This window comes from Malaclemys terrapin, chromosome 9 (genome assembly GCF_027887155.1).
Source record: "Malaclemys terrapin pileata isolate rMalTer1 chromosome 9, rMalTer1.hap1, whole genome shotgun sequence".
Taxonomy (NCBI): Eukaryota; Metazoa; Chordata; order Testudines; family Emydidae; genus Malaclemys; species Malaclemys terrapin.
The window spans coordinates 102,752,565-102,771,465 of NC_071513.1; the positions used below are offsets into that span (position 1 = coordinate 102,752,565).

An 18,901-nucleotide genomic window follows, 5' to 3' on the forward strand; every position below is an offset into this window, starting at 1 on the left:
TATAACATGGAACGGCAGTTTTATACCCGGCATGTGTAGCCAGTGTATTTGCATCCTGCTCTGCTGTGGTTTGTTTGGCTTTAGCAGAAGCACGTGGAGGTGGCTGGAAGTCCTACCCTGTGGCTTTGTAACTTTAGATCCAAGCGCTTTAGGTGTTCCCTTATCCCCACTGTTCAGGTACGGGGCCGGGAGACGTATGAAATGCTGCTAAAGATCAAAGAATCCTTGGAGCTCATGCAGTACCTCCCGCAGCACACGATTGAGACGTACAGACAACAGCAGCAGCAGCAGCACCAGCACTTGCTCCAGAAGCAGTGAGTATGGTCCCCAGCAGTGTGTTGGAGGGAGAGGAGGAGAGAGGGTTTCCCGGTTGTCCCCACACACTCAGCCACTGATGTGGCGGTGAAGAAATGCCGAATAACCTCTGTTTACCACCCTCTGGCAAAATCCTGCCCAATAGCAAGGCCTAGAGCAGCGTGACTCGTTGGTCAGACGTGGCAGGAGTAATCAGTCATCACTAGGGATGGACTCAAAACAAATCCCTGAGTCCAAACGTTTAGAGGAGCTGAGAGCTAGATCCCAACTCCGCAGCTTTCTCCTAGCTCAGTAATAGGGCAACGGAACCCTCCCTCCCACTCGGTCCAGTCCCTTGTTATCCCAGACGGTTTGCCTTTGACCTTACGAGACGCATGGCGAAGAACGGAATGCTTGCTTCTTAACCGGAATGCCCAGGCTGTCGATCGAGAGTCTTGAAATACTTTTTGTCCAGCCACTTCCATTAACCTGCCTGCAGACAGAAACGTACTGAGCGCTGGCGACTGGGCTCAGCGATACGGGGTGTGGGCCGTACTCTGTGGCGAAGGGAAAATACTCCACAGCAACAACTCACCCACCCTTGGAATCCATCTGTGAGCCGGGATTGTAAAGAACGTTTAGACCCGGCCGTTGTGCCCTTAATAAATTAGGTTTCAGAGTAGCAGCCGTGTTAGTCTGTATCTGCAAAACGAACAGGAGTCCTTGTGGCACCTTAGAGACTGACACGTTTATTTGCTATCCTTGATGGACAGATGCTGTTCCTTAGTGGGAAATTAAAAGGGTGGGTTAAAAATTGCAGAAGTAAAAAAGGGAAGGGCAGAAGTGCTGTGTCCGGGGGGTGTTTAAGGCAATATTTAGCACACGCATCAGGCCCCTCGTTTAAGGATATCAAAGGATTCACGAGCATTAATTTGGCGACTACTTCTCTAACTTCAGAGAGAGAAGCTGTCATTCTCCCCAGTTTGCAGCTGGGGGAAACTGAGCCACCGCGAAGGCTCCGGCTTGCCCAGAGTCGTACTGAGTCGGTGACACAGCTGAGGATAGACCCCGGGTCTCGTGACTTGCACTGCTTGCTTGAGAACTAAAGCAGTCAGCAGAAAGGAGCAGTGTGTATTGTATGCACCCACCCATGCAGTAGTCTTCATTCCTGCTAGTGTAGGTTCACCGGAGGCTGTGGGTGTTGCGTGACTAGAGGCAACACGAGACCGAAGTACCTCGTAAGTCCCACTTGAGCCCATAGGGTACCTAGGCCTTGTCTTGGGGCTTATGTGGTGCCTAGGCCTTGTGCATGCTCTCTGCACAGTGGCACATTTCACCCCATGTGTACAGAGGATGCACTCTGAGTGCCAGCCATAGTGTTATAGGGACGTTAGCCAGGTCTTGGGCTGAAATGGATGGAGCCCATAGGTCACTTGTGGGGCTTTCCTATCTACTTGGTGAGATTCCCATTACGTTTCAGCAGTCTGCATTGTGTGTTTGTCTGCGTCATAAAGGCTAGCTGTAGACACAGTCTGCTTGCACCCAGAGATACCTTTGTGGCTATAAAGATACCCCGGATACAGCTATTTCTATATAAAAATGGTTCTGTAAGCAGAAGAGGATTGACATAAATGACACCCTTCCTCTCAGTGCTGACAGTGTTGGTTTGCCATAATTACTGTTTTTGTTCTTTCCGTATCAATGGGATGGGTTCCTGGCAGGCAAAGTTGGTATTTTTACCTTTAGAAACTGTCTGTGTGTGTGAGTCCATCCACTTAATTTAATGAAACGTCTTTCAGCACGTCTCCTGGCGCTGCTCCAGTCGTGTGTTCATTTCTCCGCTGCCAAGTGTGCCCAGATACTGTGGAGAAAGATTAAGAGCTTTTAAGAATGGAGGAGGAAAGTTACCCTTCAGCATTTGCACAATACTAACACAGTAATAGCTGAGCTCTCTTGCAAGGTGGCCTATAGTCTGTACTGAAAAGTGCATTAAAAATATCAACTTCTTAGGCTTGGTTGGCTTTCTGGTGGGAGTACTTCAGCAAACCAGCAGTACATCAGGTTAGCTGGATTCATTCCAGCACAAACAAGCAAGAACCAGAGACCTTTAGGGATAAAGAACCAACCTATGGGTTGGTGTCTGTTACCACCCACCTACGGCTTGGGGGTAAAGGAGTTTCCAAGGTCTCAGCAAAGGGGTAATGAAGAGAGGAAATTCCGGAGACGTTGACTCAATGACATGGTCTCGTCTATGAAATAAGGTCAAAATGAGCGAATGCTGCTAATCTGGTAGGAGAGGTTTAGTCACTGCTTGTTTATCAGGGCAAGATAAACGGTGACTCATTTGTTGGGCTGTTTTTAAAGAAAAGGAAAATACTTCTGTGTGTAGAGCTACACTTTCAAAAATGTGTCCCGAAGTTGCATGCCCAGGTCGGAGATTAGAAGCGACAAATTACATCTGCAGTTACCCAGGTGTATTGTGTGTCTGCCTCTGGTCCCATTGGTGCTTTGTGCAGCCACTGGGGCTTGCCTGCGTCTGATTGCGGGATCAGGGCCTTGGTGTGCTGCCTGTAGCTGTGTGCGCATGGCTGTGCTCTGTAATCGAGTTTTAAGCAAAGAGAAACTGATTTCTTTCAAATGACCCTTTAGAACCATAGTTAAGAGCTGAACCCCTCCACCCTCCCGTCACATTAAAAGTTTCATCTTAATCTTTAAAGGGGTGTTGTTGAGGATTGGAAAAAACAAAGGGGAAAACCACAACCGCAATATAGTAATTGTTTAAAAATCAATCAAATGGATCTGCTTGGAAAAATACTGTACGAACCTGCAGTTTTCATGCAAAAATGTCGGACTGCACTTGGCAGGTAGAAAATATAATTGTCTTAATGTTTTGGGAGAGAGAGAAGACCAGCCTAATGGTGATCAAAAAGTATTGCATTTGACAAGGTAATCAGAAAATGTTTCACTATAATCACATTTTGACAGATACCCTTCCCTCCCTTCCTCCCTCTCTCTCTCTGTCTCATATTGCATTCTGTCTACTCATTCTTTGATGCATGGTTTTCCCTAGTTTACTGGCATGCCAGATACCTTCATGATCATAGGTGGGGGTTTAGCAACGGTTTTCATCCTGCATATGCCACAGACAAAGCCTTGAGTGCATTTTTATAAGACCAATACATATTTTACTTTGGAAGATCAGTCTACCAGCCACACCAGTTTAAAACACAGACTTGCTGCATTACCAGGGAATCCTAGAACTTAGAGATGAGAAAGACCCTTCCACCAGTTTCCGTATAGTGCCTTCCAATATTCTAGCTGTAAATGCAATGAGATTTCCTGTTCCCCCCATGAGATTATTCCTCAGTCTGTAATAGACGTGACCAGAACACTTTCTCCAATTCAGCCAACATTTTTCGGTATTCAGTTTCGCTCCAGTACTTACTGTTCAGGTAGTGCAAACTGCCCTTAATTTGGATTGGCCATAAATTGGTTAAAGCCATTTTACAAAGAGTTCCTGAAATTAGGAGCCATCTTATCACTGTTTCCCAGCAAAGTACCTCTGTAGTATCAACATGGCCGTAGCTTGCAGACCATCGACTGGCTTTCAGTCTACGTGAGCGAGCTCCTTGTTACCTGTGCTCCAGGGAATTCATTTTTCAAGTCAGCGTCAGTGAGGCAGAGCCATCCAAATGCTTGTGGTGATCAAACTGAGGCACGAATTTGCGAAACTGTGCAGTAGTCAGTGGAAAAATAACAATATCAGTGAAGTTTCCGTTCACACCTTGGTCTAGTTGCTCACCGTTAACTGTATGAATGCTAATGGTCTGCCTTGCATGCTTTATATTGCTTTCGTGCATTGTAAGCTCCAGGCATTTGGATGGTGCTCTGACTGGAGGAATATCACAGGGAAAGGGAGCAAAAAAGTAGGGCTAAGTGGGAGGGCGTAGTAGTATATTTTATTGTGCAGATGATATAGAGTCCTCCCCTCCCCCCCCCACACATACACCACATTTAAATAGTGTGGATCTCAGTGCTACCCTATGCATTATATTCCACTCCTGTGGCATAGAATAACCAGCCTTGGAAGGGTGGTGTTGGTGTGGTTGGTAGATTAAGCTAATGTAACCATCTTGCAATAAATTGGATTATTCTCCTGTCTGGTACCAGCCACTCTTTTAAAGTAAACAAAGTGTGGGGTGGTCTGCAGTTAGACCTGGGTTTTTCCCTGTTATGAGAGCTTTTCCCCACGCATGGCTCATGCTTGATCAGTGTGTTGCTGATCGGTAGCTGGAATCAACACCGAAGACGTATTTGTGCCCCATGATTTGGAAATTGAATTTCCGTGTCCATTAGTCGTGGCGCTTTTTTTTCTGATACTATCCTTTGTTCTTGGGCACTCCTACAAGGGCTGTCTGGCATGCTGAACCTTCCTATCCAAGACCCTTGCATGCAGCCCCTAGCCATGTGGGGTTTCTCTTCCTTCTAGTCCAGACTGTGATCATGAAGGTAGAAGGAAGGTGTTTCTCTTCTGGGTTGTTTATAAAGGTCCTAAGCCTTCATCTTCTCTTTTCTCTGGTTCGTCCTCTACAGTCTCCTTTCGGCCTGCTTCAGGAGTGAACTCTCGGACTCCAGGAGAGAGCTTCCCAAACAGAGCGATGCCATCTTAAAACATTCCATCCCCCCAAACCCATCAGTCTATCCATGAACCAAGCTGGGGTTTGTTGTCCAGCTCATGGGACTAGGAACTCTGTGGCGAATAACAACAAAAAAACCCCAGCTTGTTAGAAACAGAGAAAATAGTGAAAACAATCTCTTGAAGGGACTCAAACTTTGCAAGAATAAACAGTTCTGCAGATCTCTTGGCTATAGCGTTAGCATTGGGAGGTCTGAAACCACAATGGCGCCTTCCTCAATGTATTTTTTTTTTGTAATATGTTTGTTAAAACTCTCTACTGTTACTGTTATTTGTGAAACTCGTGAGAGTTTCTCTGAGCAGGTCTCAATCGTAAAATGCCTCTTGTCTTGTTAAATTAAAGATGTTTTCACTCGGGGTGGTGGGACGGGGTTATGTTTAAGAATAAACAGCTGGGGATTGTGACCGTTGGTCAGGTAGTCCTTGTTTTAATGCTGGTCATGCAGTAGTAATGCAAGTAGTTAAAATATTTTGTACTGCTGGACAGATGGAGGTGAAAAGCACATTAATTAGCATAGGGAAGAATTTTTTTTCTTAGAAATATGACCTCCAACCTGGATCATTAATTGCCTCGCCGTGATCATAAAGGGTCTGTTCCACAGCCTGCTGAAGTCAATTGAAAGACTCATTGATTTTGTATCAACCCTACTGGGACCAGTCCAACTCCCACCGAACTCAAAAGGGTTTCTGAAGTTAACAGACTTCACTGGAGGTTGGACTGAGCCTATGGTGGCTTGTGAAGCCCTAATTCTTCTTAGAGGTGCTCGAATCAGTGTGGATCCCAGTCTAGGTACGCAAGGGTCTCATATGCTCAAGAGAGGAATCTTCTGAGTAGCAGTATCCACTGGGCTGCATCTGCACAGTGATCTCCTGTTCCCACCAGCCAGGAGCATAAAGTGTGTCCACAACCTCCACCCCCGCACTGCCCATGGTAGTGAGACAGAGCTAATGCGTTCGCTTGCTACCCCCTGATGTTTCTTAGATTTAACTTATTTGATAGATTTCAGTCCTAATTATTCTTCTGCACTTTGTTTTCCAGTCTGGGTATTTAACAAAAAAACAAAAACAAAAAGCTGACACATTTTGGGGCTTAGCACCTTTCTCCGCTAATGGCCGACTCAAAGCCTTCAGGCTTCAAGCCATGTCCATCTTGTGATGGCTTAATACTTCTTGCTAATAACCACCGCTGTTCCTTATTCTGTCTTGGCAAGAGCCATGTGCAACTCCTTCTCGGCGAGGACTCTGAAATCCAGGGGTGTCCATCTCAAACTCTGCCTCTCAGAGCAATCTGTAAGGGTAACTTCTGGCCCAGAGGAGTGAAGTGCCACCTCAAAGAAGGATCTGACCCCTGTTATATCCTCCTGCCCCCTCCAGCCAGAATGTGACACAGAGGACCAGTGTCAACAAGAAATCCATCAGTGTCAGGCAAACTCTGGCACCGGAAGATGGTACAAGACAAGGCAGGACAGACCTGGCTCCTAGCACTGGTCCTTGGTTTCCCATGGGGACTTGCAGAAACATCAGCCCTCTTGGGAATGACCCACTAAACCTGCTTCCCAGGCAGAGACGAGTGCTGCTGGCTTGGCCGCCAGCCTGGCACCGAACAAATGCCTGGCATTGGCACCAGTGGCATCAGCACCATTCTCAAGATGAACTCTTTAGTTGCCATCACATAGGACAGGAGGGTCAGCGATCTCCAAGCTCTCGTGGTTGATCCTCCTTCCCCAGCATTCATCCGAGACACAGCAGTGCTGAGACCTCATTCTAAATTTATTTCAAAGGTTGTCTCAGGCTTTCGTTTTAAACCAATCCATCCACATGCTGGTTTTCTTTCTGAAAATCCATTCTGCTCTGAGAGCAAAGAAACTTCACCCCTTTGGATGTTTCCAGAGCTTTATTCTATTACCGTGACAGAATAAAAACCCTTCTGGCTATTGTCTTATCTCTTCATTGCCATCTCTGGTGCAGCCAAAGGTCAAGCAGTCTCCTCCCAGAGACCATCCAAGTGGATCATGCTGTACCTATCAATCTGCTCCCAAACGTCTGACGTACCTCTCCCTCCCAATATTACGGCTCATTCCACTAGAGCTTAACCTGCAGCCTCTGCCTGCTTCGGGTATGTTCCCAGATCTGAAATCGGTGAGGTTCCCAGATCCCACCACTTGGCATCCTACCTCTTCAGGAATCCGAATTAGTGAGGAAACAGAGGGTTGTGGCCTCTCTGCTCCTTGGACCCTTAGCCTGGTGGATGGGCGTCATGAGGACGCCATGGTGCAGGCATGTCTCAGCAGACACAGCTATTCAAAAAAATCCCTATCTCGCACACTCACCTCAAGTGGGATCCACACTAATAACTACATGTCCAAGAACCACAGTTACTATAAGGTAAGTAACCATTCTTTCATGTTGGTGAATGCTTCTTATTGACTTCAGTTGGACTGTGCATGTGAGTAAATGTTCACTAGTGTGAAGAAGGGTTTTGTGATCCATCAAGTCCAATATCCTGCCTTTGATAGGGGGTAATACTTCCCTGCCTGAAAGTAGCCCTGCCAACCATGCCATGCTTTGTAAGTGGAAACATTTCTTTCCTGACCCTTCCAGATGATTACTTAATGCCCTGAAATATGAGAGTTGATTACCTTGACAGTAGCTTGCAGAACTACAAATGTTTTTGGCCATATGCTTAGCTAGTCTCTTTTCAAAAAAGAAAAGAAAAATCAGTTGCAGTATTTGACTGTGTGCCTTGTGCATCAGACTGTTCCAAGAAGTGTAATAGTCTGTTGATTGAAGTCCTTATGCCTTGATATTAAAATGCATTTCGTTAGCATTGGTATCAAATGGATTTTAATGCTCCTACTTACAATCTTCCTTGGGACTCATTAAACATCATTTTAAAATAAGAGCTTCATCCACAAGGCTTTTTAATACGTGTAAAGAAAAGAAAGGAATTTGGGGAAAGAAAGCAATTGGTTATAAACAAATCTCCAAACGCCAGGTAGTCTACTGTGTGTTTCATACCAAGAACAGCTTTCTTGTGTTACCGAGGCTGTTGCTACATGGATGTGTGATGTTAATTTTCAATAAACTTTTGCATCTTGGTTTATCTTGGGATTTTTCTTTTTCTGTCTGCCTCTTAATTTTCTGGGTATCTTCTTACATGATAAAATAGTTGAGCTGAAGTGCTTATGGGGATAAACATATGGAGCCTGCTTGTCCTCTCACGCCTGGTTTGTACCAGCGACTCCACTGGCTTCAGGGAGTCAGGCCAGGGTAAATCAGGAGGAAGCGAGAGGAGGGTCGGCTCTGGGTGAGACGCTTCTGGGCGGTGTTTTCAAAAGCGTTCAGCATTAGCCCAACTCTGCTCTCACTGAAGTGTGAGTAGGAGAAGCCTTAGATCCAGTGCTGAGTGCTTTTGAGACACCTGCCCAATAGATCCAGGCACTGTATTTTTTAAAAGTAAAACCACTCTCAAACTTTACCAAATTCTCTTCTGATGACACTCCATTGACCTGAGAAGAGTTAGGCTGGTGAGAGCTTGTTACGTGGTGGTTTGCATGTCTCTGGCTGCATAAACATCACAAGCAAGAGAACTGCTGCACCAGGCATCCACTCGGCCCTGTGTTGCTCATGTTATCCCGAGTCTGGCTAGCGTAAGCACCCAAACGTGTACCTTCGCTAAACCCCCAAATCCAAACCCCTTCTGAACCTTAACAAGGCATCAAGCCAGACCTGAACTTGGTGGCTGGCCTGGACTTCTATAATGGTCGAACTGAAACCTCTGATATAAATCGCCAGCCCTGCCCTGAAAAGTTGGCTCTGAATTACAAGGCTTGGAATCATTTCCCCTTGGGAGCTGATGTTAATGTTGTTTATTAACTAATGTTAGTTGTACGCATTTTGCACTGTCTCTTTTCCTTGGGTCTGTAAAGTTTATTTTGGATCTTGTCCTACGTTTGTGCCCCCAAAATACAAGGAGGTCCCTTCACGCCCTTCTGTAACTCCTATCACTGTGTAATTAGTCTGCACTTCCTCAGGCTCCAGATACCGCATCCTGTTAACAGATGTCTTCTCCACCCAGCGTAGCAAGTCTAAAAAGAGTAGGACAGGTGGAGACTGCCTGTCTGTATGGAGGTAGGGCTTGGATGCTAAAGGTTTCAGTAGGTCATCCAGAAATTAAGGTCTTTTAGTTTAAAAGAAAAAAAAAATCTTTATAGGCAGGAAATTTATGGTGACGTCCGCAATTCCAGGTGATCCATGAGATCATATATGCATTCACGACATCATTCACATAGAAGAAATGTCAGTTCCCAGGAATCCAGTGTAATCAGGTAGAGAACAGATGAGTGGGTTTCCTGATGGGAAATAACAGGGAGAAAGTTTCCCCCTCCCCACAGGTACTTCCTGATTGGAATGCAGCAAAGCAATCACTCAAGTCCTGTAGATCTGCCAGGCAAGTAGCTGTGTTAGAAATCATCTTGTCTGGGAAGCTTGCCCGGTTCCCGAGCACCTTTGCCCCCAGCATGGTAGATCTCTGCCCAGCATACAGGGGGGAGAGCCTGGTCTCTTATGACAGCGTGACGTGCTGCCACTGCCAGTTGCACTATTAGACTGGCTTTAATGATCATTTTCTGCATATTCCAAATAATACCCAACTCCTGATGGAATGCCATGGCTGTAACTCAAGCCGGGGACTGGGCTCTGGCACTCTCTGAATCGTCCCCGATGAAATCCTGCCCCGCAAGCAGTCCAGGGTGGGGAGGGGAGAGATCTCACAAGCAACTCCCCCTGGGCAGGCCTATTACAGAAGCATCTGTTAATACTGGCTGGAGTGAGGCTGTTTGCACTGGAGGATTTGGAGAGGGTTTGGTTGGTTACCTTCTAGGTTTGGTGCACGAGGAGGCTGCTGGTTTGAGTCTGGTTTGGAGACTTGTTATTTGAGGCTGATACTTTTTCAGAACAGCCTAAGGGATTTGGACATCCGACTCCCATTAAAAGTAACAGCAGCTGCATAGCCAAATCCCCTAAGCTGCTTTTAAAATCTCAGCGTCCATAGAGATCAGAAGCACCTACTGTCTCAGCGGGGAACTTCTGGTTGTAATTCACACCTGGAAATAGAGGGTCAGCCTGATTCTGTGAATCCTCAGCAAACCGTTTTTAAAAAGGCCAAGGTAATAATTGTTCCCTCACTCGAAAACTGTCCCAGTGCCTGCAGCCAGCCGTCAGTAATGACTAGTGCTGGTCGAAATCACGTCATCACTTTTTTTTTCTTTTAGTGAAAATGGATTTTTTTAAAATGTTGGCTCAGTAGAATATTTTTATCTAAAACAAATAAAACAAATAAACAAAACAAAAAAACTCGGAACATTTTTGGTAGACATTTTCTGGGTTTATTGAAAACCAAAAACTGAATTTGTAACAAAACAAACTCCTCCTCAAAACATTTCAGTTTGTTCTTCCAACAACCCCCCCCCCCCCAAAAAAAACCGCCACCTTTTTTCCTTTTAATTATTTTTCAATATTTCCTACTGAAAAATAGATATTTTTCAACAAGCTGTCCTAGCGTCACCCCTGTGATACCTGTAATTTATATAAAAATAGAGCAGATAACCCTCCTCCCACGATACACACAAGACTTGGCTCAAGCTCCTATCTGCTCCGTAAGCTTCAACACCCTTAACCTCTCCGTTACTTTGCAGGACTTCCATGCAGTCGCAGTCGTCTTACGGCTCCAACTCCCCACCACTCAGCAAGATGAACAGCATGAACAAGCTGCCTTCCGTCAGCCAGCTGATCAACCCCCAGCAGCGCAATGCTCTAACCCCGACCGCCATCCCCGACGGCATGGGAACCAACAGTAAGGGGCTGGCTCTTTCTCTTGCTCGTCTGTTCTTGCTCCCCATTGACCTCCTGGTGTATTTGACGAGGGGGCTAGGAGTGGGATGAAATGGCCAGGTGATCTCTCTCCATGTCCCGGCACCCATCTCCGTTAGCCCCTGTCTGGCAATCACAGCGGAGTGGCTCAAGATTTCAGGTCCAGGTGGAACCACCTTCTCACTCAGAAGGGCAGTCCTCCAGTCGGGGGGTACATCTATACTGTCGTTGGGAGGCATAATTCCCAGCTTGGTCAGACAGACGCGTTAGCTCTGCACGTCACAGTGTGGTACAAATGGCAACACAGGCAACGGCTCGGGCTCTTCGACAGAGTCCAATCCTGCCCCACCACCTGGCTTGCTGCAACCACGCTAGCCGGAGCATTGCTAATGCATGTCTGTCTACGCGAGCTGGGAATCTCACCTCCTAGCTGCTGCGTGCCGCGGACGTACCCTGTGGCATGTTTGTGGGGGTGGGGCAGAGGAGGCATGCACGGCTGCTTGCCCATACTGTCCCTGCTCTGCAGAGAGCAAGTTTCAGGCTTCAGGGCCGTTGATCCAGCTACGTAGACCCAATGCAAGTCGTGGAGCAAAGCCTGCTGCCCTCGAGGCAGGACAGGGGCACAGGGCTGGGCTTCCGGAGATATGGGTTCCTCTCTCAGCTTTGTCGCTGACTGCCTGTCTCTCACTGACCTCTCCATTTCCCCATCTGTGACGTACGTGTCCCGCTTCTGGAGTCACTTTGAAATCCCAGGGTAAAAAGTGCTGGGTGTTGCAGGCCTGCCTTGCTGCTGCAATAACCTCTTCTGCTTTTACCATTCAGTTGCCTCCCCGTTCCTTTTTTAAAGAGAAGGTGCAAACTTGTCTCCTTGGCATAGCTTTCCCTGGGTCCATGAAAACGCTTCCTAAGTTCAAAGAAGATCTGTGCTGTGGGCACCTCCAATTGCAGTCTATGGGGCAAAATCCCAACCACGGAGCGGTGCTGGGCAGCTCTGCTGATCTAGATGCAACTTAGGGCTGGGGTTTCAGAGGTTCAAGACTCCTTGTGACTTTCTTAGGGGGTTTCGTGTCTCTGAAAACCAGGTGGTTCGGTGTTTGTATTGGGTTGCCCCGCTGGCTTTGTCCTGTCCACTGTTCCGCTGCAAAGAAAACTGAGAAGCCTGCGGTTTGCTTAGGTTTCCATCCAGCATATTTGTGCCTGGAGTTGTTCCCTCTGCTCCCTTGTCTGGATTATCATCTACAGTTACACTAGTTAGGAGAGAAGAGTTGAGAGCTCTCCTGACCCAAGATAACCCCCCTGATACAGCACACTGGGGTGCTTTATGGTGGCTTTAAGACTCCCTCTGAAATACGTGGCATTTCTGAGTCAGGGAGCTGCCGTTGAAGGCTCACTGGGCTGGAATTCCGATGTAACAATTCTCTCCCTTTGCTTGTTTCATCTAGTTCCCATGATGGGCACCCACATGGCAATGACCGGTGACATGAACGGTCTCAGCCCTACGCAGGTGCTGCCTCCTTCGCTCTCGATGCCGTCAACGTCTCACTGCACCCCGCCACCCCCGTACCCCACAGACTGCAGCATCGTCAGGTGAGCGGGAGCAGGCCGGCGAGACCCAAACCCAAGGGGCATAACAAGGCCTCGTGCATCGGGGGTGAAGTGTATGGGCCACACGGTCACCTGGGCTCTCTCTTCTCCCCGTCTTTGGGGCTATCGGATTGATCCTCCCTGGGGAGGATGAGAGAGGAGCAGTTTCCATAGAACACATCCAAGGGGTAGGTGGTCCTTGGCGCACTGACCGGTAGCACCGTCCACGCCAGCGTTTCTTTGCTTCTCAAAGAGTAATCGAATAACACTGACACCCCTCCCACTCGGAGGTAGGCTCAGCAAGTAGCATCATCCCCGTCACACGGGAAGGGAAATGGGGGTTACAACCTGGGACCTACAAGGCTGATGAGAGGCCTCCATCCCCCTTGGAGTCGTCAGTAGTTGAGATGCTTGGTGGGATCAGTCGGACTGAGGGGATTTTTCTCAGGGTCCCAAAGTAAGTCTCTGTCAAGGCTGGGGCTAGAACCCAGGGGCTTCTGACAGAGTCCTGCTTCCTTCTTGGAGCCCAAACACGTTGGCTAATGCTTCCTTTAGCCGAACGCTGACAGTTAGGCGCGGATATGTTGTTTAGAGGCACAGCTGTGTGTGTGTAATGCATTTTAGCCCTGGATCTACTGAGCGAAGCCCTCTAGCCACACACTGCGTGTCTGCCGGGCAAGCTCTCCCCTTAGGGAAGTACCTCTGCTCGAACCCGGAAGGACTCCCCCTACGGGGGTTTGCTCTCCACCGCTTGTGCTGCTCCCTTACCTCTCTGCTCAGGTCACCGCCTACCACCGTGGCATCCTGGGAGGTCTGCTAGGCACTGGACTGAGAGCCGTCCCATGGCAGTGCTGTCTGGTGTCTACTGACCTCAGCCATGCTGGAGGAGGGGACCCCCCTGGGGGAGCGGCTCAGCCTCCCAGTGTCTAGCTGCTGCAAGGTGGTCGAGTCTTTGGTTATGCTATGGCTGGGCTATTGCAGCCAGGGTGATCCTTTTTCTCTCTCTCCTTCCCTTCCCTCCTCCCCTGCAGCTTCTTAGCGAGGTTGGGCTGCTCATCCTGCGTGGATTATTTCACGACCCAGGGGCTGACCACCATCTATCAGATTGAGCATTACTCCATGGATGTAAGTAACAGTCACCCTTTTGTTTGTTCGCTCTCTCCACCCCATTGCTTGGGGCCGGGCGGGTCAGAAATCCAGACTCCATATTTATTAGAGAGAAAGAGAGGTTTTTAAGGGCAGCTAGTTTTAATCCAGTCTATTGTGAACCAGAGAAGGCTTTTGAGGAGGCTGAGAGACCGAACCCAACCCCAGTGCAGTAGGATATTCGCTTTGCCTGGTGCAGAGTATTTTGGCCTCATGGTTGGCTCCAAACCCCACACCCATTAATTCTCCAGGTCTTGGTTTCCGTTTATAAGGGCTGGAAATACCTTGACTTACCTGCAAACGGATGATCTCGAAAACAAAACAAAAAAATAAGTGGCTGCCCATACATTGTCTGCATTTTTCCTCTCCCTGCCTCTGTTTCCCAGACTGACTCTAATGATCTTGCCAGGTCGCTTACTGCTAAACTCTGGTCTGGTGCCACCTGATCTCCTTTTATCCCTCCAGTGTGGCTTCTTCTGCCAGGTTGCTTCCTCTTGTCCACTGCTGTTGCTCTCTGCTGGCAGGCTGCCCTCCCCTCTGTCGCTCCCCAGGGCTCAGCGAGGCTGGGGTGCTGTTGCTTTTCCAGGATGGGCCGCTCTTTCCCCTCCACGGCTGCAGCTAGAAGAGCTGATCCCAACTCCTTGGCTTACCCAAACAACCGTGACCTCATTGAGCAGCTGGTGCCAGGCTTACAAAGGGAGGCTGAGTCCACCCCCGCTGTGGGCGAGCAAGAGAAGTGTCGGGATGTGTAGAGATGACCGCGGACACCAGGCCCTCTAATTCACATACCCATACCGAACTTTGTGGTGGTTTGGACCCAGAGCAAATTGAACAGCTGAATGGAACTGATCTTAGCCCAGAGGCCAGGCGGAGCCCAAACTGAACTCTTCCAGTGAGTCAGTGCCACAGAGCTCAGATCAGAGCATTCCCGGAGTTGGGTTTGGAGGATGGTGATGGGATAAGTGGCTCTGTCTGTTCCTGGGTGAGGATCAGTGTTTCTGTACAGCCCTGAAGCCTTAAAATCCCCCCATTCTATTTAGGGCTGTGTATCCTGGTGATGGCCAGGACGCTGCCCTGCATGGTGACAGCCATTGAATAGCGCTTCGTTCCTGTTTGAAAACCAGTTCAAAACCAGCTCCTTCTCTCTGGGGGGTGGATTTCTCAGTCTCCAGGACGGTGTGACAAGCTGCTTTGATCTCCTTTAACAGAGGCAGTTTTCAAGGCCAAGAGTTTCAAATATTGGAACGCAAAGTGAAGGTCCTAAATCCACTCTTCGGCTTACAGAGAAATGGTCAGATTCTCAGACATGCTGAGACCTCCCTGCCTCTCCCATGGCACGAGCAGCAGAGCTCCTGGAGGCTGTTCTGGGAGACCAGACTGAAGAGGGTTTAGCCACTTTATGCCTTGGTGGCTAGGGCCCGAGCACTCATTTGGTCTTGTCTCCTAGCGTTGTTTGTGTGGCCTCCACAAACATCCGTTCAGGAAGAGCGATCCAGAGAACTGCCCACTCTCTGCCTCTGGTAGTATTCTAACCCCTCGCGTCCTGGGCCATAGCACAGTGATTTCAGCAGGAGTGGTGGCTGGGCAGCCAGGAGGCCATTTCCCTGTATGTCCTGGGGAGGCAGGGTCTGTGTGTTGCACCTCAAGGATGGCTGGGTCCAATGAGCCGTTGCTAAAGGAGATACCTCTTTGCCTTCCAGGATTTGGTGAGCCTCAAGATCCCGGAGCAGTTCCGCCATGCCATCTGGAAAGGCATCCTGGACCACCGGCAGCTCCATGACTTCTCCTCCCCTCCTCACCTCCTGCGCACCCCCAGCGGCGCCTCCACCGTCAGCGTGGGCTCCAGCGAGACCCGGGGGGAGCGGGTCATCGACGCGGTCCGCTTCACGCTCCGCCAGACCATCTCCTTCCCACCCCGCGACGAGTGGAACGATTTCAATTTTGACATGGACGCTCGGCGCAACAAGCAGCAGCGCATCAAGGAGGAAGGGGAGTGAAGCTGCCATGGCTCTGCCACCCCCCCACCCCACCCACGAACTACTCCACCCTTCCCGTGTCTTCCTCCACTCGGACTGTACGTGAGGAGAAGGGCAGAGGAACCTTACTCTAGCTAGCTTGCCCCTAATCCTGTCTCAGCCGCGTTCCTGGGCTCGCGGCCTCCATCGCGTAGCCAGGGAGAGAGAGGAGCGAGGTGGGAGGACGGGTGGGATGCGGTTAGTGTTTTTCTCCGTTGCTGTTGGCTTTCCTTTGGGGAGAGGGGAGCGGGGTTTGTCTTTTGGCTTTTGAAACCTACGTGCACGGGCGCCCTGACCCACACCTCGTACTTCTCATCCGCTCATTCTAATTAGTCTTTTTGTAATGCGAGAAATGTGCATTGATACAACAGAAAAATCAAGGGGGAGCCCCAGAATGCTGCACTTAAATGGCACTTTTCTGCGGAGCGGTGCGCGTCCTCCGTCCTCCAGAGAGGCAGCACGTGCACCCTGCTGAGCAGGCCCCGTGCTCAGGTGAGCATCCCACCTGCCAGCTACTTCCCCGTGCCTGTCCTTCCCCGGCGACTGATCAGGAGAAAATGCCCGCTGCGTCTCTGCCTCCGTTTCCCGGGTTCTGAATGTATGTGAGCTCTGTGCTCCCCAGAGCGCGCCTTTCACTCTCCCAGACAGCCTGCCCTCCTGTTGGGGTCTTTCCTGTAGCGGTTTTGCATTTGATTGTTAAGAGGCTTATGAACAAGGCTTAGGCGGGTTTGTAGCTTGGCAGGTTGGGGTGAGGAGGACACAATGTTAAATCTCCAATTAAATTGCAAAGGTGTAAGTTAGAGGCTACAGGCCAATTTGTGTGGCCTAGCTGCTGTAGGCCCAGACAATGCCTCGTTAAAGCTTCTTTAGGGTAGAAGGGTTTCCTTCCCAGGGAAGCACAGCCATCCTAGAGATGCCCAGCATAGATTGAACTCGGCTTCACTGCCCATAATTGCCTTGGAACACGTATTTCCAAGGCTTTGTGTGATGCCATGAGTGTTAACTGCTGCACAAAGTTGTGTTTACATTTACAGCGTTAAAACCCAGCTGTTGACCTGTTGGTCCAGCAGCAGTTGTGTTGTTTGAGGCGAGGATACGAGTTACAAATAACAGAAGCTGAACCCAATGGCTGTTTCCACGTGCGGATTGGCCAGTTGAATAGAGTCCATTTCTAACACGGAGGAACACGTTTGAAATGAACAGCGCAGCTCCGTTAAAGCAGGCTTTCTTTTAGGGCAAGCCTCCATTTTGACAGGTCAGAATACCACAAAGGCAATTTCTGAATGAGTCGCTTGTTTTCCTGCCATACCACAACTCAGCGCAGTGCATTCGGTGCTGCGGTACTGCGTCCAAGCAGAGCTCAGATCTTCTTAACTTGCATGTCTGCTCGGGTCTTTCAGTGACTGCCCCTCAGTAACTCCCAAACACTGCCACGCTCTCCACATGTATTCTGAATAGCTCTGAAACCATAATGCGAGACGGTTACCCAGTAAGGTCTGTGTGTAGATATATTTTTTTTGTATGTGTAATTTTTGTTCCCTGATTTTTACTTCCTCTTGGGTTACCGGGTCTTCCAGAACCACAATAAGGTGTGTGTTTGTTTTTGGTTTTTATATAGTGTAAGCATTTCCCAGTAAAATACTGATGTACCTTTATAACATGATGGCTATGGAACAGAGATACTGTTTGTATTTTCATACCGAGATTCCTGTTACCTTGATGCAGTTGAAAGATGGGGGAACCTCAACCCTGTGATCGTTTTATTTTGTAACACTTCAAAGAGGAGAGTCCTAGATTTCAAAGTACTTAAAGCGCACAGCGTGCAAACTTGCTACAAAAACGGGGAATGGTTCCGCTCCTGATTCAGTGCGAGAACCGATTTGGTGGTGCACGGTTAACGGGAGGAAAGCATTGGCACAATTAGTTTGCAAAATCATGGGGGTAAAGTAGGTTTGTCCCTCTTCACCTCGGTGGTTTTGTGATTTACGTGGCAATATTCTTCTGAGCTGATGCAGGATTTTACAATAAAAGCCACTGATTGTAAAGCTACTGACCGAAAAGTGAATGTAGTAGACACTGAATTAGATTTCTCAGCCTCTGTGCAAAGAGGGGCCTTTAGCCCTGGTCTTTCAATTCAGCAGTGAGATTGAGCTTTTCACCTGCGGCATCGTTAAAGATGTAAATATATGCTGTGAAAAAAATCTTCTGTGCATCTCTCCTGGGTACCACTATGGAGCCCACTTTGGTATAATCCTGCATCTTCAAGAGAGTTTGAACTGCTGTCGCTTTTACCCTCCCCCGAATAGCTGTGATTTTTTTTGTTTTGTTTGTTTTGCTAGATCAAGCCTATGGGTTAATTGAGCTGATGATCTGCCAGTGCTTGTAGCAATGCTGGTGTTGCCTACACCAAAGGGATGTGTGTGTTGGAACACCCTGTTGAAGCCTACGGGAAATAAAAGCTGAATTGAAAATGAGACTGAATTTCCAGACCGTTTTCGTCTTTCTCTTGCGCCTTCCCAGAGATGCTGGGTGGCGATGCATCCCCTTCACTGCCACGCCAGGCGATCACTTCCTTGAGTTTTCGAAACCACTGCTGCCCGGCCGAGTCCTGGGGACCCTTTCTATATTCATGGAATCATAGAGTTTAACGCCCAAAGGGACCAACCAGTTTGACCTCCTGTGTGTCACAGCCCCTTCAAATTTCACCCAGTAACCCCTGTATTGACCCAAATCATTTGTGGGATTCAATCCTAACTCGCCATGGCTGGATGGAGAATCCCCCACTTCCTTTGACAGTTCGTACCCTCGCTGGTAACTGTGGGCCTTATTTCCCGTTTGGATTTGTCTGGCTGCAGCCTCCAGCCAGTGGTTTACTTGCGGAGAAAGCTCCTCCAGGAGCTCTTTACACTCACTCCACTTTGGGATAAGCTAAGCGCCCAGAGCTCTTTAAGTCTCCCATTGTCGGGCATTTTCTGCGGCCCTGAGATCGTTGTTGTGGCTCTTTGCTGCGCCCTCTCCGATCTTTTAATGCCCTTTTTCAAGAGTGGGCACCAGATCTGTGCTGCACACCAAACGTCTCCGCACTGGCAAAACAAGCAGGAACAGGAATGACGGCCTATATCTTTACTAGGAGGATTACACAGTTGGCTGCTTCTGTTGGCTGAGTGCATTGCATACCTAGGAGCTCCATCCTGCTCCCCCCCCAGCTCCCTGTGTGTCACCCCCCCCCATTCCCCTCTATTTCCAGGGACACTCACCCCCTCCCTCATGCCAGGGGCCCTGTGTGTCCTCCATT

The 18,901-nt window shown here is 48.8% G+C and overlaps 1 protein-coding gene across 5 annotated transcripts in view; it reads left to right on the top strand.

The window, feature by feature from the left end:
- Positions 1-18,087, top strand: part of TP63 (tumor protein p63) — a 108,814-nt gene extending 90,727 nt beyond the window's left edge. For 3 of the 5 annotated variants that reach the window (XM_054040701.1, XM_054040702.1, XM_054040699.1), the window contains 5 exons: positions 178-314; positions 10,687-10,844; positions 12,304-12,448; positions 13,477-13,570; positions 15,292-18,087. In XM_054040701.1, coding sequence (XP_053896676.1) covers positions 178-314; positions 10,687-10,844; positions 12,304-12,448; positions 13,477-13,570; positions 15,292-15,588 — 831 coding nt within the window. In that variant the 3' untranslated portion in view covers positions 15,589-18,087. Of the gene's footprint in view, positions 1-177; positions 315-4,887; positions 8,514-10,686; positions 10,845-12,303; positions 12,449-13,476; positions 13,571-15,291 lie in introns of those variants that run through there. The other 2 variants (XM_054040700.1, XM_054040703.1) reach the window with 2 other exon arrangements.
- Positions 18,088-18,901: the final 814 nt, after the last annotated feature.